The sequence below is a fragment of the Cryptotermes secundus genome, unplaced genomic scaffold (genome assembly GCF_002891405.2).
Source record: "Cryptotermes secundus unplaced genomic scaffold, Csec_1.0 scaffold330, whole genome shotgun sequence".
Taxonomy (NCBI): Eukaryota; Metazoa; Arthropoda; class Insecta; order Blattodea; family Kalotermitidae; genus Cryptotermes; species Cryptotermes secundus.
The window spans coordinates 529,135-555,333 of NW_019734317.1; the positions used below are offsets into that span (position 1 = coordinate 529,135).

At 42.9% G+C, this 26,199-nt stretch overlaps 1 protein-coding gene across 5 annotated transcripts in view; it reads left to right on the top strand.

Annotated features, from left to right (window-relative positions):
• Positions 1-26,199, top strand: part of LOC111868568 (protein phosphatase 1 regulatory subunit 12A) — a 99,124-nt gene that overhangs the window by 68,191 nt on the left and 4,734 nt on the right. For 4 of the 5 annotated variants that reach the window (XM_023859328.2, XM_023859327.2, XM_023859329.2 and 1 more), the window contains exons 7-12: positions 4,607-4,853; positions 7,787-7,974; positions 10,638-10,788; positions 12,470-14,688; positions 16,379-16,569; positions 23,811-24,026. In XM_023859328.2, coding sequence (XP_023715096.1) covers positions 4,607-4,853; positions 7,787-7,974; positions 10,638-10,788; positions 12,470-14,688; positions 16,379-16,569; positions 23,811-24,026 — 3,212 coding nt within the window. Of the gene's footprint in view, positions 1-4,606; positions 4,854-7,786; positions 7,975-10,637; positions 10,789-12,469; positions 14,743-16,378; positions 16,570-23,810; positions 24,027-26,199 lie in introns of those variants that run through there. The other variant, XR_002843525.2, reaches the window with a different exon arrangement.

Genomic DNA, 26,199 nt, shown 5'->3' on the forward strand with positions numbered 1-26,199 from the left:
CGTCTGTGTATACTGTGCAGCTGCAATAAATCCTACAGGACAGTTCAACTAGTGGTTGTCTCTTCATTCATACGACAATCCCACACTTCAATGTGCCTTTCGACTATTTTCAGAATAACATTTGCGAATAGCTTGCCTATTGTAGACAAGAGGCTAATCGGGCGTAAATTTTGAAGAAATTTTGGGTCCTTGCCGGGTTTCGGTAACGATATAACCTTTGCTTTCTTCCAATGCTTTGGAAAATGGGAAGCCGAAGGAAGTGATTAAATAAACGTGTCAGATGTACCAGTGACCTTCATGGAAGTAGCCGAGTCGTTGCCTAGCAATAAACGTCTATCTTGGCTGAACAATTCCGGCTGTCAGGTGGCGTGGCACATTATTTTTATTTCTTATGGATCATGTTGAATAAAAGTAAACACATGTTATACTATATGCCAATGTTAGGTCCGTTGTTCAGCAAATGAAAACACGTGACGAATATTATTTATCAAACAATTTTCTCAGTCGCAAATTTTGCACTACTTTCGCTTGAATAACTTGGAGATATGAGGTTCTGTCACGCTAAGTGCACATTTCAAGCCGTTACCAACTTCCCGTCTATTCCTTGCATTTAGTTTCATGTTTTTCGCTGTTGGAAAGCCGGACTCACAGAGCACTGCTGCAGGGAATCGGGTACTCAAAACCAGATTTTCTCCAGGAAGCTGCCAGGCTAGAATTCTGAACAAATGGCTCCAATGTGTTACTTTATCGAGGACCAAAGTTCTGCTTTTGTCTTTACACCATTTTCTTCCACCGTAGATAGTCTTGTAGTTCTGTTTGGTTGACAGAAGCAAAGTGCTAATTATAACCATCCTGATATACCAACAACAGCTCCAAACATCAGTCCGACTCGAACTTACTCATGAAACTAGCAATACTGTCTTCAGCTCTGAGAATAATGTAGTTTGAGGAACCGTTGCTATGCAAAGACCGCTAGATGGACTGGTACACCAGGGCCGTTTATGGGCAACGGCTCGGTAAAAACGTTCCCGTTTCTAGCCAGCAGATTCTTAATAATGCAACAGTTGAACGTAACAATAGAAGAGCTGTGTTTTCTACGTGGTCAGTGCCGAGATGTTATAAGCAAGGAAAAGGTTAGGTCCAGTTCTGTACGGGAGTCTGTGAAGAGAGGACTTGGGCTGAAGGCAGAGGAATGGCATTTGTCGGGGCCATTACCAGAAAACTTCTAGTAACAAGACCGTAAAGTATGGAAATAACGGCAGTGTTACAGTTACTTGCAGTTACATCCTGTAAGTGGTCAATAAATCTATTCACCAATCCAAACACAGTCTATAATCACATATTCTGCGTGACAATATTCATCATATTTCCGTATTGGATTTATATTGCATCATAGTACAACAGCAGGAATCGATATAAATCGTTAATTAATTCACCGTAATGAAAATTAATTGTACATTTACAAATTACAACGTCTTGCTTTTATTTCCAGTTTTATGCTGAGAAATGTAATAATCTCATTAACATAGTCTCGGTGACTAAAAGTATTTTCTTTTATTTTACAATGTAAAAGAGAAAGGCCGTCGGTCACGGTAGCCGAGCGGTCTAAGGCATGCACTGTCTTCGCTCGCTTGGAAACCGGGATCGTGGGTTCAAATCCCACTCAGGGCATGGATGTTTAGTTTGTGTGTGTGCGTTTTTCTGTGTTTGTGTGCAGGTAGAGGCCTTGCGACGAGCTGATCACCCGCCCAAGGAGTCCTACCGAGTGTGTAAGATCTAGAAAAACCGAAGTGAACGGAGAAGTTCATGGAGGCAGGCCTAAACCCACTGGGGCTGTAGTGCCAAGGGAAAAAAAAAGGAGAAAAAGGCTAGAATGTTAATTTGTAATTAATTGTATATTAAATTAAATATAATTAAAATCGACTTTCCTCAAACTATAACTGTGTTTATATTAAATATTGATCGCAGTATGTCAGTCACTACCAAGACTGAATGGAAACTGATCTGTCATTGAATGTCCCAGCGGTTTTGAAGGAGAGTGGAGCATGTCTCCGCGTGTCGGGTCAAGTTGCACTGCAATGCGCACTGATCTTACTGCGTCGCCACGGAAGGAACAACAATAGAATATTGCCAAGCGAAGCAAACTGAATAATTTACTGATGTTACCCTTAGTTAGTTAGTTATTGGAGAGGGTGGGTTTCCCCATGCACTTATACCAGTATTGGTCCATTGTGCTTTCCTCTATGATATTCTACCAGTCTCTATACCCTACCGATATTGGTGCGTACCATCAGTCCCGCCGAGCAAGCGAGTTCGGCCACTTGCTTGGCGGTGTCTATAATGCTTCCCCCATCTATCAGAGGCCTTAGAGACTATTGTTGGGCGGGAAACGTCCTGGAATTTGGCTCAGTGATCTCCTTTGGAGATATGAGGTTCTTTTACGTGCCGTAAAGTTACGACACGGGACACACAGCTTAAAGTCCCTCCCGGAGGACTTGTTCCCTGAATTTTTCCGCCCTTAAAAATTCGACGACCTCCGCCGGGTATTTGAACCCGCGTACCACGAGTCATGAGGTGGGAACGTTACCTCTAGACTACGGAGGCCGCTTAAATGTTACCCTTACTTTTCTTTACTTCAATTTTGCAAGAGTAATTCAATTCACTTCGTTACTATTACATGCCGAGCCAGCAGCTACTGAGCACATCTGCGGACGTAACACATGCAGGGACTATTAATAAAATGCGGGCAGAACAAAAACGACAGTCACGAGACCAGTCTAGGGAATAACAGTGGAAAAATTATTGCTACTGCCTTACACAAGAAAGAAAAACATAGGACAACAATACCAGTAAGCAGTATTGTAGTTCTGAAGTAACAATAAAAGTGATTAATAGCACAGCCACTAATGGCTGTACAGCCCAGTTTTGGCTCTGGCCGCTTTCAAGGCATTTTTCAATTCCCTCCTGTCCGACGCCCTCCTTTTCTTTTTTTAGGTCACCGTCCAGTGAGTCGTCTGGCTATTGTCTTGTTTAGGAGGTTGTGAACCTCAAGCCCAACCCGCCAACTTGCTGGAGAAGCACAGACTTTCTTTCAGGATTTACTCCCCTTAGCTAAATAGTCCCGTTATAGGGGGCCAAAAACTCCCCTCACCATGGAATGCGCCCTAGACAAACTCTCGGAGGCAGGAAGTTCAGTTTCGGCGGCAGAGTCTCTGCTACGCACGCGGACAGCACCTGCTGGCATCAGTGCTTGTCTGTGAGACGCATGCCAGCCCTAATAATAATATTCGTAATAACAGTTAAATTAATTATTTATTTCGTTTTAAATACGAAATCAACAGGACATATAAGTACATACATTTATTTATTAATTTATTATTATTATTATGGAGCACGGGGTGGCCTAAGTGGTTGAGACACTATGTTACAAGCCGGAAGTTCACGGATTTTGCAATTGACCTAATCCTTCCAGCCACACTACGGCCCTTGGGTTGACTCAATCTCTAATAGAAATGAGTACCAGGAATCTTCTCTGGTGGTAAAGGGCGGCCGACCCACGAGTATGGCTGACAACCACATAGCCATCTATGAGCCGACTGTCTAGAGAATGTAGGAACTTCGAAATCTCTGAGCCCTATTGGCCTCAACGGCCTGTTACAAGTATAGCTTTACCCTTTTGTTTTTACTAGTATTTCCACCTTACGTTAGAAGCATACGGACGTATTAAGATTACAGTAAGATAGTTTGAGAAAACCAGTAACTGCGATTATAGAATTTGTCTGAGCGAAATCAGTAACACCGATGCTCTTAGCCACTGCGTTGGCAGCATTGGCGCACCGAGCACGAGTACCATGTTTATTTGGGAAACAAACACTGAAATTCTGTACCTTAACGAATATTTTGAAACAGGGATGGGCAGAACATAAGGCCGCTGCAAACCTGAACCGAAACAGCGTGTCTCTGTTTACGTAGAGAATGTAGACTTGAATTCCATAAATTATAATTGTAAGGTGCATGAGGGAAGGAAGGACAGAACCAAATGGAAGCAGACTTCTGCTGTAGGCACCGAAGCCTCTTGGCATCGGTAGACGTGACTGACGATGAGTTCCAAACCACTGAGGCATATTCTCGCCTTGATCTGACTAACGTAAAGTATAACATACACAAGAAAAACCAAGAGATGAAATGTGAAGGTTGTAGAGCAAATACGGCCCAATAGCTTGATACATTCATAAAGGAAACTAGTAAGAACCCTTTCTAATGGTAGACATCTTGAAACACTACAGACACCCACAATTAAACAGAGACAAATTTACTATTCACGCAGAAGGCGTAACTCATAGTACAAAAAAAAATGTTTTTTTCATAATTCAAACAAATGAAATGAATGAATGTACAAAGGGTGGGCCCTCTCGGCCCTTGCACCGCGACCTACAGTGATCTATTGTATATCGTACTTAAAATTCTTGAAATAATGGAGTAAAAAGAATTAAACATATTTACTGAAGAAAGCGTATACGTAAGGGTACGTACAAAATAAGTACACTCATTCATATATTGCACAATAGTAGCGAATTTTCTTATGAGCGTGATGATTCATCCTCAGGCCTGCGCACTGCGGCGCCGCGAAAGGTCAGCTGGAAACGTTACGCATCCTGGGGACGCACGGCGCCAACTTGTGGGTCCGCAACGTAAGGGGCGACTACCCATTGCACGAGGCCGTCGTGTCGGGGCGCAAGAATCTGGTATATTGGCTCCTCACCCAGAGACCTGACGCTGTCAACTCCCCCAACAATGACGGCCGCTGTCCGCTGCACATCGCGGCCGTCAACAACAACGTCGAGATGTGCAAGGTACACACCCGAGTGTTCTTTATTTACGGCTTCTTTAACAGCGGTTTAATTCCCGACTTTATATAGTATAGCGTTGGTGACAGAACGATTAAAGAATGTTGAGCAGTTGATGGAACAAGATTTGGTATTCGGAGAAAACCTGCCCTAGAGCCACTTTGTCCGCCACAAATCCCACATGACCCTAGGATAGAACCCGGACCGCCGCGGTGGGAAGCCAGAGGCAGTAAGTCAGAATAGTAAAGAATGAATTGGACAGGAAGAGGAAAGAAGCGCAGTCTTGGCTTATTGGGTTACTATCCCAGTATTTGCCTGGAGAGAGCAAGGAAAAACACCAAAATCCTCAGTCAGGACCGTATTGCCTGTAAGCTGTGCGCGCGGTCGGTCGCGCAGTCTCAGTCTCCCGCTCACTGTCGGCTGTTATGTCTGTTATGGACCTTATTAAAAAATCTCTGAACCCCCCCCCCCCCCCCCNTTGCCCAACCAAACCCAATCGCTGCTCAGAAGATACAATGTCTTGCGCACTTGCATCCCCGGCTCAGAGGCTGCAAGTCATCTAGAGCAAAATTATCCGCAGTGTCTGTATTGGGGACAGATATACCACATAGTGTCAGGCGTCAGAACCTCAAACGAAGATATTAAAACAGCATCCACAACGCTATATCAGCGCATCTGGCAACACGACAACCCGGTTGTAGCAGCACTAGGAAATTACGACATTGACATGCGCTGTTCCTACACCAGACCAAAGCGGATGTTCATTCATTCATTCGTTCGTCAATGGCTCTTCAGCCCTTTATCGGGCTCTGGCCTCTTTTTCATTTTCGTAATTCTAGTTACACTCTGTAGGACTCCTTGGACGGGAGATCAGGTCTTCGCAAGGCCGCTAACTAGACACAGAATAAACGCACACATACATCCACGCCCTGAGTGGGATTCGAACCCACGACCCCAGTTTTCGAGCCGTATAGACAGTTCATGAACCAGACCGCGCGGCCACTTGACAGGCGCACGTAGGCCACAGCACCTTAGTGTTGACACCTGCAGTAGTGTGTTCTGAAGATTAGACCGTTAGAGACTGCACTGTAATTACGAGAAAATTCGGATAGAACACATCATTTCCTCTATAATCTTGAAATGTTTGTTACACGCTGCCAGAGTAAGGCTGTTCACATAGACGGACCGAATCAAGGCAATATATATATATATATATATATATATACAACTTTCAGGCTGTGAAAAGGAGGAAAATCGTATAAAATGATAATGTAGCCAACATTACGGTGAAAATGCAGTATAACTGCTAACATCCACAATCCGATGTTACGAATGAAACCACGCCAACACTGTAATTAAAATGGACGCAGCTAGTTTCGCAAGTAAGGTAACAACGACAATAAAGCAGGGGCGACGATGATATTAGGATTAATATAAATTAATTTAAATTAAATTCTTGTTTATTTACTTGCAAATTTAACAGCGCAGAGGCCGGTTACAAATTTAGCACGAGTACATGGAAATAAACAATATAAAACTTACAAACAAAATATAAAATGAGGTACTTTATGTAATAATAATAATAATAATAATAATAATAATTCTATGAAAAACCAAAGTTATAATAAACAGACGAGAAAATATAATAAATACTTTTGTAATGGTTATGCCATTATTCGGCGACAAAGGTAATATTTATACATACACATACGTAATAATAATACTTTATTATAAAATACAATTAAACAGAACTTCTGTGGCTCCGAATACGTCAGCGTCCCTGCTAACAGCAGTAGCAGCTGATGCACATCTAGCAGAGGGACAATTTTTACATGAGACGCAGATATTGAACAATGCAAGGTCTCTGATATACCGAGCAGGGCAAAATAATAATAATAATAATAATATAATTATGATGTCCTTTCCATGTGTGTACTCTTATGCTGGGGAAGAGCACTCACATACGTACATATCCGTGGAAAGTTTAGAACTGTCATTCAAAAATCAAGTTCATATGGGAGAAATATCATGGATGAACATCCATCAGCTTAGTTACCTCAGCAGTAACAGAAAGTGATACTGAACAATCTGACGAAGCCAATGACTGTCTAAACATGTAAAGAAAGGAGTATGTAAGTGGCGGGCTAAACAGACAGTTACCTGACAAAAGTGGCTGACTAGGGCGTACGGTAGCGTAGATGCTTGAGGCACTATACTACAAGCCTGAAGGTCTCGTGTTCAATTCCCAATGAAGTCCTTTTTCAATTTACACAATCCTTAAAGCCGCCATAGGGCCTTGGGATCGACTCAGCCTTTAACAGAAATGAGTACCTGAAATCTTCCTGGGGGTTAAGGGCGGCCGGCTCGTAAGGCTGACAACCTCATCGCCATCCGTGAGGCGACTGTCTAGAAAATGTGGGAGCCTCGACGTCTCACAATCCTTAGGCCTCCCATGGCCTGTTAAAGGATAGATTTTATTTTATTAATTAACAAAATTAGCACCGTGGCATGAGGTGACGGCAGTAGTTGGAACAGACAAGAAATTACTTGTGTCATGAAATTATCTTGCTGTCCAACTCTCTCAAAATTCCCGCTCTCCACAAGCTGGGTCCTTACAGCGCGGGCTACATGTTCTGTCACGTGCCATTGCAGGAAGGCCTCAACGCCATTAGAGCAGTTTCGTCAGCTTCTTTACGTGAAGGTAAGCGAGCGGTGTGCGTCAACTCGTAACTACTAATCCGACTTATGACTTTAGCAAGTTGCGATCAACTTATGCTGTCTCTGCACAGTAAATATTATTGGGATGTGCTGTGAAATAGCTGAATCTAAAGAACACGACAAAGTAAATTTCTTCCTTGTATCTGAAGACGGAAGCAGAGCCAGCTTCCGAAACATTGTGTGCCTCTAACCAAAAACGAGACGATGGGATGGTGTTGCAGATCCTGCTGGACAACCAGGCGCTGCTGAATCCGGTCATGAGGACGAGCAAGGGACAACTGATGACCCCCATAGACGCGGCTCTTCACCGGGGAAACAGAGGATGTGCCAAGTACCTGCAATTGCATGGTGGGGTGCCCGCTAGCAAGTTGACAGACAAGTCTGCTCGTGTACGGGGCGGAAATCAGAGGTCTGTAGCACGCAAGTCAGGAGATGAGTTCAAGCATTACGAGATGATGCATTGTTTCAATAGCAAGAGTGTATCAGTGCACCGCATCAGGACTACACGTATTTTTCGAAAGCCTTAATTGCGTATTTTAACACCTCGCTATTTACACAGTGTGTCAAGGTTCTCTTAGGACTGTGTTAATTAAAAATACAAGACGTGAATTATTTTCAAAATTTCACTCTTTTTATTCAAAATAGTCTCCTTAAGAACAATACATAACTGGAATCGATTGAATTTTTTTTAAAACAGTCACTGTACTCCTTTTGTGGAATCGCATTTAAAACTGCGGTACATTCCCTTTGGATGTCCTGGATGGTGTCGTGACGGTCTTCTTCCATCGCCAACTTAACTTTTGGGAACAACCAGAAATCTGCTGGAGCCAAATCTGACGAATGCGGAAGATGATCAAGGACTGTGATCCCTTTTCTGGCCTAAAAGTCGCGCGCGATCTTCGATTTGTGAGGTGGGGCATTGTCGTGGAGGAGCGACCAGGAACCTTGCTCTCGATATTCAGGTCGAATTCGAAGAATTCTCGCCCAAAATCGATTGAGAACTCCGAGATAATAATCAGAATTCACTGTTTGACCTTCTGGCAGAAATTCCTTGTGAATGATTCCTTTGGAATCGAAGAAAACGGTTAGCAGTGTCTTTACTCGACTCTTTTGCATGCGCACTTTCTTTGGTTTCGGCTTCTTTGGGCTCAACCACGCTGCACTCTGCCGCTTTGTGAGAGGCTCATATTGAGAACACCACGTCTCGTCACCAGTAAAAATCGATTTTGTAAATTTTATATCACTTTGGGCCGACCGTAACATGTCTTTGCAGTGTTCCACTCTGGCATGTTTTTCATCGCCTGACAGAGCGTGCGGTACAAACCGCGCACAGATCTTCCGTTTGCCCAAATCCTCGGTCAAAATTTGATGCACAGTCCTTTTTGGTATTCCCAAAAGCTCCTCGATTAGTCTTGCAGAAACACATCTGTCTGATGCAAGGATTTCGGCCATTTATTTCACATTTTCTTCAGTGCGACTTGTTCTCGGCTTTGATGCACGTGGAGCGTCTTAAATGTCTTCCCTGCCGTCACGAAATACAGCATACCATCGACAAATGTTCCAACGACTCAAACAATCACTACCGTACACACTTTTCATCATTTCGTACGCTTCTCCGGCTGTTTTGCCTAACTTCAAACAAAATTTGATGTTGGCTCTCTGTTCAACCGCCATTTTCCGACGAGAGTCACAACTCGCCAACAGATGGTATTGCAGGGCAAAAAAAAAAAAAAAAAGAGTCCTAACGGATCCTGGACGCACCGTGTACATCAATTTACAAGATACTGTTTCAGAACACTGCAGATATTGCTTTGCTCATAAATGCAGTTAATTTCTTTTTGTGCGTCGTTAAGACCGTTGCAGAGGTCGGGTAGTTGGACTTTGCTTTCCCAGGCGGTTTAATGTGAGATTTATGGTGGATGAAGGTGACACTGAAGTAGACTGTTCCCTGTTTCCTCTCGGCTGTCCCCCTTCTAGTACCCCATACCGGCCTGTCACCGCTCCCTGAGATATGTGACAGTCTTGACCACGCAGCACATTATCATATCCTAGGTCTTGGAACTTCCTCTCGAACACAGAAATTGGCTTGTCTTAGTTAAATCCGTGTGTAGTTCCTACGGCAAATTACGTGATGAGACGGGATAGTGTAGTCGGTATAGCGACTGGCTAAGGACTAGACAACCGATGGGTCGGAGTTCGAGTCCCGGTAAGGTCAAAAATTTTCTCAACGTCTTCCGGATCGGCACCGGTGTCCACCCAACCTCCTACCCAATGGCTACGGGGGGTTCTTTTCTCAGGGGTAGAGCGACCGGGGCGTGAAGCTGACCGCTCACCTCCAACTAGTGCAGAGGCCAAGAAAATGTGGATCTATACATCCACTCCCCCATATGCCTTAGTGGCATAGTGCTTAATTAATTAAGCATAGAGACAACGTTACATTTCTTTTTCCTTGCAATTTATACATCTTTGCGGGTTCTGGGTTGGTTGCTAATGCCAGTTGTTTTTAAGACGAGTGGTTGTTGAGAAAATCCACAAAATTCAGTTTAAATTTCTGTGAAGCAAATATTATATGAGGCCAATAGAGGTAAAAAAAATTAAATTCGACGGATAATATTGAATGTGAATTTGCCATACACCTAGTTTAATTGAATTCCAGGAATTACAGACATAAAATACGCGGACACGGGTTAAGGGCTCTTCTATTTTGCGATAATTTCAAAGATGTTAACAAAAAGAAAAAAACATAAACACAAATTTAGGCAACTATCTGGCGAGTGTCAGACTGACAGCAAATTGCAGACGGGCTGTTTGACTAAATGATTTCCTGGTCAGTAAACCGCGCACACGAAGATTCCTTTCATCAACCGAGAGCAGCCTATCCTCTTTCGTTGTTTCATAATAATTGCTCCAAAATCCTCTGTCATTCTGCGCCATGCAGTCTGGGGGTCGTTGCCGACATTCCTCCGTCTTCAGAGTTCAAGATAGAGCCAATCTGGGATGGACAGGCAAAGCATGAGGACTCTCATCTCGGGGTGTCGGGATAGTCTCGTAATATCCGTTTGGTTTTCGCAGAGGGGCGATGTCGGAGACACAGTCAGAGCAGTACACAACCCCGGAGTTTGCTGCTACACTGTCCCTGCCAGGCGGTCGGACCTCGCTAGGGACCAGCCCTCTCGCAGAGCACGCCGCAGCTCTCAACGACGCCGGCCGGAGGACCCTTCAGGTATGCCGTCATGCTGAACGCAACTCCATGTCATATAATCGCATACTCCCACATTTCCTTCTCTGCCCCACAACACGTTTTCCCGCCGTGCTCCACCTGAGGCGGCTGTTGTCATATTCCCAAGCTGCAGTACCGGTTCGTTTCCACGTCAGATCCTGTAGCATTTGTGGTGGACAAAGTGGGACTTAGGCAGTCTCACTACTGACAGCATAGTTTAATAATCAATTTAAAGTATGTTTCCCGTGTTCTTTTTTCGTGATATCTCTGGAGTGGCTACAAACATGTACAAGACATCTGGGGCTACTGAAGGAAGCCTAGTTCACAATAAGCCGACGGTTTAACAAAGGGATTGGTAAATCATGGACATCATTGCCGAAGGGAAGCGTTAGATTTTTCAGTGCATTCTTCCTAGAGACAAAAACTGCATGCACGGCGCGGTTCCATGTAAAATATAATTCTCACAGCACGATATAAATATAAAATTATTCTTAACTTGAGAAATATTTTAAAATTCGTGTCGCATTAGACCTTTTGCCATCCTGTACCTCGCCATTGGGACAAAAGGGAGTCAGTTACTTTGCCAAAGACAGCTCACCAGAAGGAACATTTCGTATATGGGTTTGATTTTTTTTTCGTTTTGTCTGAGTTTGTCTGTTGATTATGTTTTTGTTGTATCCGTTGTTATGTAGTATGTTTTTAATAGTGTTCTAGTCTATCTGTGTCTCTTTTTCCGTTATTGGGTATGTGTAGAGTCTGTTTATTAGATAGTTAACACCAGATGTTTGGACGCAAGGACTAGCAGATGTCCTTGTCCGCGCAAGTTTGGTCTATCTGCTCATCGCCTATTCCTTGTGCTTATAGTGTGTCTTAATTAAGCCTTTGTTTTTTCCTAACTTCTTACTATTAAACTCTATTAGCTATTAAAAAAAAAAGGGGGGGAAGGATTTCGATGGTGCGGTTACATATAGATGCCTGATGTCCATGGAGCATGTTGGTATGTTGGTAATACTGTATATACACTTTTATGCTGGAGGTTCCATGATCGAAACTGACCAGGATTTCTGGTCATTTTGTCACTTTTTTTATTATCCTCAGTATCTCGTTGCGAATATTTTGAAATAGGCCACTGCCTCTTCTTTACAAGTTTTTACCTGTAAGATTTACCATTTCTCACGGTGTTGTCGCTTGCAGAATTCTTATACTTTTTCTTCTACCCTGAAGATGGGGGCGATACGTTCCTCCGAAACGTCGGTTAACACCACACATACACGGTGCCAAATCCCAGAAGACTGCTTTCTTCAAGTTTTTACCTACTTATATTTTCTTGTTTTTCATCGCATTCGACACTGTCGAACTGGTGTACTCGAGCATCTTTGTTAAGTAAGCCAAGACTCACTCAACATTTATTATTTATTCATAACAAGACCATTTCATTGCTGCGCTTCCTACCTGCTTCTTGCAGGTTTCTTGCTTAGCCTACTCTTCGACACTAAATATGAAAGTGATATGTTGCTCCGAAACGTCGGTGGAATATCACCGGAATACGAGGCGTTACAGCCCGGAAGATAAACTCTTCCGAGACTAAGCCAGCGTTAAAAATGCTTCTGTTTAACGAATAGTGTGTATTTGTTTACTTTCCAGCTTCCATGTACCGAGTTACTCTGAGCTTGTGTACTTTCAGGTTAGAATGAACGACGACGTTGCGATACGTCACGTGGAAAAAATAGATGCCCCTCTTGTCTGCACACATCGCAGGTTTGAGGATGAGAGCAGTGGGGAGGAGCGCATGCGCAGACGAAGAAGACGAAGACGGCGGGAGCGGCGCAAGACGGATTACATCGATGATGTGGACAGAGAAATCGTGGAAGAAGATTCACGAAGACGGAGGAGAGGTGACAGGGATACTGGAGGCTTTAGTGATAGTGCGGATAGTGAAGGGAGGAAACGCAGACGGAGGAGACGAGACGATGACTTTAGCGATGACTGGGACAGTGAAAGAGACCGACGAAGTAGCCGGAGATGGCGAAGGAGAGGGGATCAGGGAGCGTCCAGCGAAAGAAGCGATGAAGAGGATGCCGATATGGTGGATGACATGAACGATTCCAATTGGGTTAGAAACAAGAAACGACGGGGTGAGAAAATCGAAAGACCAAAATGGAGATCTAAAAGTAAAGAAAGATTAGAGGATGGGCACAGCGATGTGGAATATGTCAGAGTGAAAAGGACCACCATTAGAAGCAAAAAGACAAAAAGAAAGACAGTAACAGATGAAGAGCAAGAAGAACAGATAGAAGAAGATTCTGAAAGAAGCAGCGAAGTTGAAGTTGAAGAGGAAGTTGTTGAGAAACAAGACAATAGCGAGGTTACTAGAAAGATGTCAAATTCAGAGGAAGTCACTACTACCAAAGCCGAGACAGAGCTGAGGAGAGACCAGAACAAATCAAAAGAGAAATTAAACACTGTAAACAAGGTTGACTCACGAAAGAGTAAGAAAAAGGAAAGCGCTTTAGAGAAAGATAAGAGAAAGAAGCCAGAAACCTCATGTAATAAGGAAACCGAAACTGAACGAAAAAGTGTAGAGAGAAGCAAAAGGAAAACAAACAAGAAAATTGTTACAAAAGACAGTTCAACAAGACAGACGACGGAAGAAACGGAAGGCAAAGATACCACAAGACAGTCGTCTGTTAAGAAAGTGGCAAGGAAAGGAGTCAGTCAAGTGGACGCCTTAGGTGCACCTAAAGAAGTTGATAAAGTCATGGAAATAGCGACGGCGAAAGGAGTGGCGGGCGTGCGGCAGAAGGGAGAAGCACACGAACAGCCGGAGGATCCTGCACTTCTACTAGAACAGGAACGAGAAGATGGGACGACACGCGCAGTGGTTACCGCTTTAGTTCATCAGCATGACGACGAGGGCAGCACTGAGGCATCGCGTGCAGAGGAACAGACTGAGTCGAGTAAGAACGGCGAGCCGGACACGGAGGGCGTTAGCGATACCTTTCAAGCGACGGGAACAACTGAGCAGGAACAAGACGAAGCTGCAGTCCGTGACAGACAAGCAGCCACAGAAGAAGTGCAGCAAAGGTTTAAAGAAGGAGACACAGAGAGGAAAGAGAAGTCAAGCGAAGTCGATGAGGGTAAAGGGGACATAACACAAGAAGCTGAAGGAACAAATGAAGAGAAGCCGCAAACAGAATTTGGTGTGGGGAAAGGAGTTCAAGCAACGAATGAAGGTGAAAGTGAAGACTTAATTTCAAGTGAGACAGGTCCTGAAGCTGGGATTGATCTTAATGACAGAAAGGAGGCGGATGAGGATAGGGAAGGAAACGCTGAAGTAGAGGAAGAAACAACGTTTACGAAGGACAGTGAAAAGACACACGAAGAAGGCGACCAAGAAGAGGCAGATGCAGAAAAAGAGAAAGCAGGAGGAGGAGATGCAGAATCGGAAGATAAGGCTATGATCGAACAAGTAAACAATGGAGGCTCACCAACAGAGGAAGATGCTCAAAAACTAGAACATGATATTAACGGGGATGAAGCGGCCAAGGATAATGATAAAACCGATGGAGACAGCAGAGCTAGTACGCAAGAGTTGACGATATCCTCTCCTCTAGAGAAGGAAGAAGGCGCAGCGAGAGAAATGAACACCGAATCAGGAGCATCCACCGCTCGAAGTCGGAATGGCGGAGACTCGTCAATGCTGCTGGACTCGGGATTCGAACCCTCACCCCGTCGAGAAAAGATCACCACAAGAAGCAACAGCGGCAAGCAGCAGCAGACACGGAGCGCGCGCCAGACGAGAGGCAGAGGCCGTGGTCGCATTCCTCGGCCGTGTCGGACCGACGGCGAGCAACCAACTACTACAGTGTCCGTGACGCAGGCCGTGCAGAGGAGCATGCGCAAGTAGGGCACCTTGTCAGCACCACTGTACCTTGTTGCACATCACACACCACTACAGTAAGAGTTCATATGCACACGGCAAGTAAATAGAGACGTGCTTTAATATCGAAATCTGTAATAAAACTTCGGATTAATTCAGTCCAATAATATTGCCGCAAATTTTAAATTCTTATATAAATTGCAGATCTGCTCCATTAACTATTTGTCAAATGTAAGATCTCATAACTCTTTCCATGTTGGGTTATATTTTAAGGACTGCTTTAATAAAATACAGACAGGATATTATTAGAAAAATATTTCATCGAAAATACCGAAACTCGGTAAATTAGAGGGTTTTTTAAAAGACTACTGCACTTGTGCGCAGTTACTGAGCAATATATGCTGAGAGACGTAAATGAAGTTTTATTGGCAAATGTTGCCTGTTTAAAAAAGGAAGTATCAGACCTCTTTTCTTCAGCTGGCAACAGAACATCATGATGGACACTGGAAACTGTGTCACTAAACAACAGAGACGCATTTCTTGCAGTTACAGGCTGGCCATCTATAACGGTCGGTTTCTGTCTGATTTGGCTCTTAGGATACAAAAGAAAACAATGTCGCGGGTTCGATTCCTGACGAGGTCGTTCGAATTTCCAATTTACCTAATCCTTCCAGCCGCACTATGGCCCTGGGGTCGACTCAGCCTCAAAAAGAAATTATACCAGAAATCTGCCTGAGGGTAAAGGGCGGCCGCAATTTAAGGTCGACATCACCGCCATTTTTGAGCCGATTGTCTAGAAAATGTGGGAGTCTCGACGTCTCACAACCCTATGGGCCTCCAAAGCCTGTTGAAGGGATGGCTTTACCTTCTTTCAATAGCTATTATTTCGACATCTCCACCGGGGACTCGATTTTCTCCACATATATGTTTCTTTCAATTTTTCCTTTCACTAAAACGTGCCTGCACGTTATTCTGAATGATTTGAAAAGCAACAAATAGGGCGAAACCTTCTAAATAAAGTTTCCATTTCTAGGTGAACTTTCCACAGGTAGTACAGCCAATGTTTCACTGTTCTATATTAAATAACGATTTTACTGAATATGGACGCTGTCAATGGAAACTTGTCTATATAAAACTCTAAACTACAATGTTAACAGAGGCTCTCCTGTCCGTCCTCTCCTTAGCTGCTAATAATGACTTCTACAAGACATAATTGCGGTCATTAAGCTCTTATACCCGTAAAGGTAAAGTTGTTCCTGTGTTTAATTAATTAAGCACTACGCCATGAAGGCGTAGGGGGAGTGGATGTATAATTCCACGTCTTCTTGACCTGGGAATTCGTTGGAGGTTAAGGGTCATTTTCACGCCCCGGCCGCTTTGGGTGGACCCCAGAGCCAGTCTGGACGACTTTCAAAAGAGAAAACTCTTGACCCTACCGGACCTCGAACTGCAATCCCTCGGTCGTCCAGCCCGTAGCCAGTCGCTATACCGGCTTCACCTTATACCCGTAAATACTATGCTTATCAGTATTGAAGATCAGCGGGAGAAAGGTCTTGCCTTATCTGTCAGCAGATGATGTTGGATATAAGTGCGATATGTGAGCGCAAGAATTACTAGGTGTGTTTTGAACAGAAGCGACACGAGAAGAGTTGGAATTTGAATGTTTTATCCTAGGCAGGAAGTGATATTTTCGTGAAATGTTTGCGTCTGTAGGTACCACCTAGAAAGGCGGATCTTCCAGGAGTTGCTGGAGCTGAAGAGGCTGCAAATCCGGGCTGGCAGGGCCAACGAACAGGTGCTGGTGAAACGTCTGGTAGACGATTACCACAAGGCAGGCCTTACAGTTGGCATGAGGCAGTACGACGGCGTGTTCACCTTCCGCAACTTCGAGAAGTATCTCTACGGTAGGCTGCATGCCACATCAAAGCTTTAACCAAAACTCTTTTTGCAGGCTTCGTCGTCTTATGAATTATTTCGACTTCAGAGCGACATTCGGCTTACCATAAGATTGATTGTCACGCGAGTCTGCCATTGGTACACGTACCACCCACTTTCTCCAGCAGATACACAAAAATAAAAAGTATTGGCGCGTTTGTTTTTATTCGTGAGAATAAGCTGCTGTATTTTTTCTAAAAGAATGGAAAACAAATGACTTGAAGCTGCAGAATTTGTACAGGCAAATTACGAAGTTAGTCTTCATTAATTGAAGGGACGAACAGCTATACTGGGCACGTTCTACAACGCTCTCATGAGACGCGCCATTGCACTCCAGGACAGGCGTTTACGACGTCGCATCCCGATGTCTGACATTCGTGCGTCCTCACATTCGATTGTTTGAATCGAAGTAGAATCACGACGTATTAATGAATAATAAATTGAAGAAAGTCGTCTTCTGGGTTTAGGCACCGTGTATTCTTCGTTTTGGCCGACGTTTCGGAGGAACGTAGCGCCTCCATCTTCAGAGCAGTTGAATGGCTTGGANATAATAAATTGTTCACATGTTGCTTAACGATACTGTTTCAACTACAGAATTCATAGGACCGAAAGAGATTGGAAGATAGTCATTAACTATAAATATTGTCACGTGTAGGAGTGGCTATAGACGCGGTTTGGATGGGCTAATCGATTTATTGGATATTCACAAGTCGTAACTACAATTAATTATTACACTATTGTTGATTTACACAATTTAGAATCACTGCACACTCGTCTTCTCAGTCTATCTAGTCTTCACTACTCGTTTCCTGGCAATGGATTTACAACAGGAACTGTAGAAGTCTCACTAAATTACACACTCCCAATATCGATGTACTACACCACATATAACGTGCACACGATGCACAGAAAACACAGCCCCTCTACTGTTGCATGGAGAAGACAACACAGAAAATACATGTCACGTGTCAGACAGCGAGTTCATTGGTCCGTTAGCAGCGCTGGGCGTGGGGCGGACGACATAGAAAGCACAGCCTCATCTATTGTTGTGTACTGGACCGTGTTTACAGAGCTGTTGCCTAGCAACGCGTTGCTCAAATCCGTTACAACATATTGGAACGTCGAAGGAGGTAGTCAAGGGCAAATTTAAATTTATGCTAATGTCAGCTTGTAGGTGGACGATAGAGCTGCTGAAATATATAGTTAACGAGCATACCATAATTTTTACGGGCCAGTAATTTTTGTGACCAACGCTGGAGTGGGATATGCAGCACGTACGAGTTGGGCGGATGTGTGCATAACTTGGAATACTTTTATGTGAAAATCCGAAAGGAAGAGACCTCTTGACGGATGTTGGCAGGACGGGAGAATAACATTGGCATTAAACAAAATGGTCGCCATATAGCGGCACGTAAATTTCGTTCTGCTTTATGATATACTGTCAGTTGCACAACGTGTATCGATCACGTGACCCTCATCAGAGGTTGCATCATCATGAACAAGTAAGAAATGGAATGTAAAGATGTGGACTGGATTGCAGTGTCACATGATAGGCTTTTGTGAGAATGGTAATGAACCTTCGGTTTCCATAAACACACAGAGAATATCTTGACCAGCCGAATACCACCAGCTTCTCACTGCAGTCCCTGACTGGGTTGGTTACTGAGGCAGCCGCTTAGTATGACTCGACATGATATATATCGAAATGATTCACGATAACCCTTCTTTCCTCGACGATTTTAAAATTCGCTTGTAGCCACTCTCAGATGACATCGCGTCTGGTTCTTGGAAAACTGAAAGAAACGTTACGTAAAGATTTGCTGATTGTCACTCATTGTAGTCTCGTTTGTCGTTAAATGAGTGGACCACATGAGGGTCACAGAATTCAAGTTATAAGCCATCCCTTACCTTGAAGAAAGTCGTCTTCTGGGTTTAGGCGCTGTGTATTCTTCATTTTGGCCGACGTTTCGGAGGAACGTATCGCCTCCATCTTCAGAGCAGTGAATGGCTTGGAATGCAGAGAGCAGTAGCTGCTACTGCTATTGCTCTCTGCATTCCAAGCCATTCACTGCTCTGAAGATGGAGGCGATACGTTCCTCCGAAACGTCGGCCAAAACGAAGAATACACAGCGCCTAAACCCAGAAGACGACTTTCTTCATAGTCATCGCCGTGAAAACCTCAAAACTTACATCCCTTACCTTATTCGAAACTATGGGGAACTGACACTACGCCATTTTAAATGTAAGATAGATGGTTCGAGAGGCGCACATTTCGCTGTTGGATTCATTAATCAGTTTCCAGTCTTTTTTTATTATTATTAGGAAAGCCGCTGGTTCACCGTCTTCCCATGCGCCCTCTAATAAATTCTGAACAATATCACAACTGCCATAATCGAATAAGGGAAATTAGGGCAGTACACCTTCTCTGTCACAATTACAAAGTCTGGTAGGATAGGATGGAAACCACGATGTTTTTATAATGCGAATCATGATTGCTTGGCAGAGCCAAAGAGTTGAATGACGACTCAAGGTCACTGTGTTGTGCCCCAGGTTATTAATGGGTATGATTTTATTTAACGACGAGTCGATTTTATGTTTAATTTATTATGAACTAGCTGTACCCGGCCACGCGTTGCTGTGGTTCAGTCTGGTTAAATGGAAAAGAAAGAAAAGATAAAGCGCACGTTTCTAATATGTTTAATTTCACAATGCTTGAGGTATACAGTATTTTTTGTTGTTCCATTGTCTGTGCAGATATAGAGATTGTCTGGTTTGCCGACTCTAGAACACGCAACATATAATTGTCCATGTGAGAAGCAACCCGAGTCTAGATCTAAACCACACAACTCAAAAGATTGGCCCTGGGCATTGTTGATGGTGAATGCAAACGCCAATCGAATTGGGAACTGCAATCTCTTAAATTGAAATGGCACATCCGTTGGAATCATAGGAATGCGAGGAATGAGGACATATTCACCTTTGAAAGGTCCTGTCAAGATTGTCGCTTCTATGACGTTGCTCAATAAGTTTTTACTGCAAGCCGCGTGCCGTTGCAAAGCTTTGGCTGGTTGATATTTCGCAACATGATAATTGGCACTCCTATTTTCAATTGCAGTACGTGCTGTGGCATCCCTGGCAGATCGAGTGAATTAAAAAATTCTGTTGGATAATTAACCGCTTCATCTGCTTCCACAACAGTGTCGACGGACTTGTATGTGACTGCCTCGCATTGAATGTTAGATTGAATGATATTGTTAAGTTCGTAGACGTCTTTGTTCTTGGCCGCAAGAATAGCTCGTTCACTCAGTCAATCGTGATTCTTATAATTGGTTTGAATATTGGGAAATACTTTTTCAACCAATTCTTCTTTCGACGTCACTAAATTGCAGAAGTTATGAGGCAATGAAATTCGTCCTGAGGTCAGATCAACCGGCACCTTTCCGTTCCCAGTTGCCAGCAATTGATGTGAGAATATCTCAGCTGATCGATCGTTTTGCAGCTGAACACGCATATTTGTAGTTAATTTTAACGTCTTTACGTGTCGCCACAAAGTAGAGTATTTCAGGCAAGCATTTATTTCGTCCGCTGGTATCGATCGAGGAATTACAGGTAATGTTTGCCTGAAATCTCCTGCAAGCAATATTAATGCGTTCCCAAATGGTCTGATGTTTCCACGCAAATCTTGCAATGATCGATGAAGAGCCTCGAGCGATTTTTTGTGCGCCATTGTGCATTCATCCCAAACAATAAGTTTGCATTTCTGCAATAGCGTGTGTTGCTTTTACGTCCAACAGATGGCACTGTTTTTCAAAAGAAGCATGTTTTTACCTGTCACAGGTGTGACATTTATATAATAGGTATATAAAAACACACGCGTATTCGAATGCAACGTTGTATCAAAATTTCAAAGCAATCGGCGAAGAACTTTCGGGGATTTAAGATTTTGAACAAACGAACATTTATATTTTTATTTATATAGATTTTGTAAATTGAAATACGTTAGGTGAACCACAGGTTTTCAGCCGGAAAATCAGGGTTGAGATCACCTTTAGACGTAGCACATTCCTTAGATATCCGGTTTCAATTCTGTAGTTTATAGAAATTGCTGACAAATCAAGTGAACGACACAGAAGCAATTCTCGCATTCGCATGGCAGGTTATCGGCCAGGAGGAATTTCTCGAATTTAGGATTTTGAGTGAAGACCATTTTCATGAGTGCGAGAACGTTGAAGAATTTTTGGGGCTCGGACAGGAGAAGCCGCATGCACTCTGACTTTTAGGAGTCACTCGGAGCAGTCGCGTGGTAGGAAGGAGACGGGATGACGTCAGATGTGTTCATTTTCAGCCACTGACTCTGATGGTTGTTAATATGTAATTTATGGTTCAATGATTTTGGTTGGTTAATTGATTCTTAGGATAAAACTGGTTAAATGACCTTAGCATATAAACTTTAGATTGTAAAAGAGTAATTCTGATTTATTGAGTGGTTATTAAGATGCATGAATCTGGTTTAGTAATTGAGTTTAGGATGTAACATTTGATCTGTTAATTGTTGGTTAAAATTTGAAAGTTGGTTAAATGATTGACTGTTGGTATATGAAACTTGGTTTATTGTTTGTAGAGTGTGAACTTGATCCTTTGATTGACTGTTAGGACGTAACATTTGATTCTCTAGTCGCTTGTTGAAAATACCAATTTTGACTCGTTGATTGAGTGTTACGATAGATAATCCGATTAACTGGTGTTACGGGATGAAATGTGGGTCACTAATCGATGGTTAGCATACGAAATTTGGGTTACTGTTAAGATATAAATTCTGGTTAGCGAATGATGGTTAGAGTATGAATTTGGTTCGCTGTTGTTATGTGATAACTTTGGTCTACTGATTATTTGTTAGTGTGTAATTCTGGTTCAATAACAATTAGGCTATGGATTTTGGTTTCTTAATTGATTGTTAGGATAAAATTGATCAAAAGAATTTAGCGTATAAACTTAGCCAATGAATTGTTGAAGTGTAAATTCTGTTTAATTATTAGATTACATACATTTTCTTTTGTGGACTGATAGCTAAGTTATAAACATTTGGTTCAGTAATTAAGTGTTAGGATGTAACATTTGGTTTGCTAATGGCTTGTCGAAATATAAAAGTTGGTTACATGATTGTCAGGATATGAACTTTGGTTGCAGAGTATGAAATTTGATCCGTTGATTGACCGTTAGGATGTAACACTTGATTTACTAAACGTTTGTCAGAATATATAATGTTTGACTTATAAATCGATCGTTAGGATATAGAATTTGATTTTCACGTGATTTTTAAGAGATATAAGTTGATTTGGGTTTGAGTGTTGGAACAGGAAATTTGGTTTGTACTGTGTAGGTTTAAAGGAGCTTGGTTAACCGATTTTACGAGGTACTTGTAATGAGTGAATTAGAATACTGTGTAAGTTTTATGGTTGTATATATGTATTTATTGATTTTATTATATTTGTTCTTGTTTTCACATACTGAGTGTTTACTGGGGTATTCGTAATAGTTAGTCATTGGGCGGAGTAGGCGCTATCCAGAGACGTTTAACTGGTGGCAAATAGGTGGGATTAAACAAGAAATTTGGGTGCCCCATCCCCGCATTCGTAGTAATAAATTGGTCGCCAGGCGGGCGACATAGTAATCTGATGGCAGCGGTGAGATATAATCAGAATTTTTGTGTCGCGATTTTTGTGCCAAAACAACTGACAACGTAATCAGATGAATTCATAAGCTAAACCCAAATTAAACTTGAAACTGACCAGGTCGAACTGCTGTTAGTTGAACTTCCTGCCGAGAGGATAGTATGAATGCACCAGCGAATACGGCCTGAGTATCAAACTCATAATTTTCATCTGTCTGGTGTTGAGGTTAAAAATGCGCATAACTTTGCCTCCATGCCTTCCACACAGCTTTATGGCGTAGTGTATACAGGCACACACTCAGTTTTAAACATATGTCGTACTTCCTTAACTTAAGAATTACTTCAACTAGTTAAGCCTTTGTTTGCCCATTTAAAATTCAACTGAAAAATTCGACACTTCCCACTTTTGCATACATACGTTTCCATTCGTTCAGCTCTGTACTTTATAGCCGTCGAGGGACATGTTGAAATCACAGTTTCACTGAATATGCACGCTATGGGCTGGAAAGTTTATGGGAAAACAGGTTGATGGAACTGGAGTGACATGGAATCTTGAAACTGAAATATAATTCTTGCATTTGCTACCCATAGACGTGATAGACTGACAAAGAGTGGGCATACCCTGAAGTAAAGGTGAAGTTATATCTATGCTTAAGCGGCCTCCGTAGTCTAGAGGTAACGTTCCAACCTCATGACTCGTGGTACGCGGGTTCAAATACCCGGCGGAGGTCGTCGAATTTTTAAGGGCGGAAAAATTCAGTGAACAAGTCCTCCGGGAGGGACTTTAAGCTGTGTGTCCCGTGTTGTAACTTTACGGCACGTAAAAGAACCTCATATCCCCCAAGGGGATCACTGAGCCAAATTCCAGGACGTTTCCCGCCCAACAATAGTCTCTAAGGCCTCTGATAGATAGGGGAAGCATTATAAGCACCGCTAAGCAAGTGGCCGAACTCGCTTGCTCGGCGGGGCTGATGGTACGCACCATTTATCGGTAGAGTATAGAGACTGGTAGAATATCATAGAGGGAAGCACAATAGATCAAACTGGTCGCGGTGCATGGGGAAACCCACCCTCTCTAAATAACTAAAAAAATATATCTATGCTTAACTAATTAAGCACTACGCCATGAAGACGTATGGGGCAGTGGATGTATAGAACCACATTTTCTTGTCCATGGCTCTAGTTAGAGGTGAGTGGCCAGCTTCACGCCCGGCCGCCTTTATCCCGTTAAAGAGCCCCCCGTTACCCAATAAATAGGAGGTTGGGTGGACCCCAGAGCCGGTCTGGACGAGATAGAGAAATAAAAGTTCTTTGGGAATAGAACTCCGACCCCTCGGTGTTCCAGCCTGTAGCCTGTCGCTTCGACTGCATTATCCCGTTTCTTTGTAAGCATACCCTACCTAGATAAATTATAGATTGACCTGATCTAGACGTATTAATGATATTTGTTAGATACAAGATTAAATGTTATTTGTCTATATAATCGGCATAGGTTAGCACTGCATGAGGGAGGCCTGTCATGCTTTATCTGTGTTTCAGATCAGCTGCGACTGCTTCAGAGCTCGGATCGGCGTCTAATTCCGCGTCTGAAATCAACCGACGACCTGGAGAAGCTAACAGCAGCACTCCGACGCGCGCGCTTGGACAGCGCGTACCTGGACGACATTCCCGACAATCCAGTGTTGTGTACGCACGGTACCCACCGGTGCCACCACGCTGCGCATGCGTACACGGGCGTTCCCTGTGCGGCATACAGTACGTGAGCTGTACCATACACTCTGCATTTTCTGTTGTCAAGATATGACTAAGCCGTCGACAATCAATCTCATCCAGAGATTCCAATCCAATACACTAAGGGCAATTGCAGACGCGCCATGGTATGTGAGCAACCTTACACTCCACAACGACCTAAAGATACCCTTCGCCAAAAATGAAATACCGTATTTACGCATGTATAGGCCGCGTGCGTGTATAGGCCGCAGCACAATTTTCAGACAGAAATTATAGAAAAAATAATTTTCTTGGAATATTATTTCAGGAGTATTACACCCTGTATTACTAATTATGAATATATTTTTTTTTAAATGAAGTGTAATTTCGAATATTTCGAATATAAGCCTCACCCCACTTTTCCTCTTGAATTTTTGGCAAAAAATGTGCGGCCTATACATGCGTAAATACGGTACTAAGAATGGCTGAAAGGTACAAAAATCAAACTGTAAACCATGACAACGAATTAATAGAAGGGCTATACACCAACGGTTCAGTGACAAGATTGAACGGAACATGGCCCCAAGACATCATCAATCAATGAAAAAGACTACATGTAGGAGAAACATCACTGGATGTTTCCCTTGCAAGCTAACCACCTACAACACATTTACTTAACACTCTGTAATGATGTAGATTGTAAAGAAGCATAATAAAAAAAGATATGCATCATGCGAGAGAAATCGAAAACCCAGCTCACAACGGAACTACAGTTTCAGCAAGGAGTTATAGAAAGTTCGCACCAGTAAGTTTCCTGGTGGCTTCAAATCTCGCTTAGCTCCTAGTTCAAATATAGATCTTATACATATGCATGATAGAGCGACGCGGCGTAGGAAAACATTTTAACCCTCTAAAGACTGAATTTTTTTCTAACCGGTATATAAAAATTCAGTCCCTACCTCACAGGAAACGCATTACGTCTCCACTACAGAACCCAACTGGTGAAAGCTGTTTATTGTGAGAATCATACGGAACACACAGATACACTCTGTGGACAGAATGCAGAGTTTTAGTACGTTAAAGGAGGTGATATGTATAGTAACAACTGGAATTTAAAGGTTTAATGTTGCCTGTTGGTCTGCAAGTTGTGAGCTTGTTATATGCCGGAGATTTTACTCCATTGTGCTCTATTCATTGAAGTTACACAACCATAGATACTGTATATTTTATTTAAGTGTATATCTAATGACGTAACAGTATTTCGATATTATTAGCCGAAATGATGGCATCCTTCCCCAGCTACAGTACGTAATGTGACTATCGACTCATTTATAGGTGTTCGTTAAATGATCCAAGCGGTTAGATATCTCACTGTAAGTGGACAGACGCTTCGTGAATACAAATTATCAAGTACAGTGGAGCCTCGCTTAACGAGCACCTCTCATAACGAGTAAAACAAATAGTAATAAAAAAAGACTCGCTTAACGAGCGACGTTTCGCATAACGAGTGACGAGAGGGGAAGTCCCGGATTGTGCGCTTGCTATATCAGTCTGTGTTTAGCACTCGTTCTGCTAGCATCTTAATGTCGCTTGTGATCACACTTTTTTCCAAACTTGTGTTCAGACATTATTTGTGATTTTTTTATGCAAAGTTTAATAACCCTTGCAAAAATGTCCCCGAAGAAAAAGCCGCAAGAAGACAGCCATAAGAGAATAAAAATAACCGTAGAAACGAAACGTAAAATCATTGAAAAGCGAGAACGAGGTGTGAGCGTGGCTGATCTAGCACGCACATACAATCGGTCTACATCAACGATTTGCACTACCCTCAAGAACAAGGACAAGATTAAGGAGATAGATGCTTCAAAGGGAGTGACAAGCATACCTATGCAACGGTTACGTATTCTCGACGATGTTGAAAGGTTTCGCCTCATATGGATAAACGAAAAGCAATTGCAAGGCAACACTATTAACGAGAACATCATTTGTGAGAAGGCGAAAGTGATTTTCGCCGACCTCGTTAAGAAGACGCCAGGATCATCAACGGCCGAAGAATATGCATTTAAGGGAAGCCGTGGGTGGTTCTTCGAGAAGTTTCAGAGAAGAACCGGCATCCACAGCGTTGTAAGGCACGGTGAAGCAGCAAGCTCCGACACGAAGGCAGCAGAGAACTTCATCGGCGACTTCAAGAAGCTCGTAGATTCTGAGGGTTACCTGC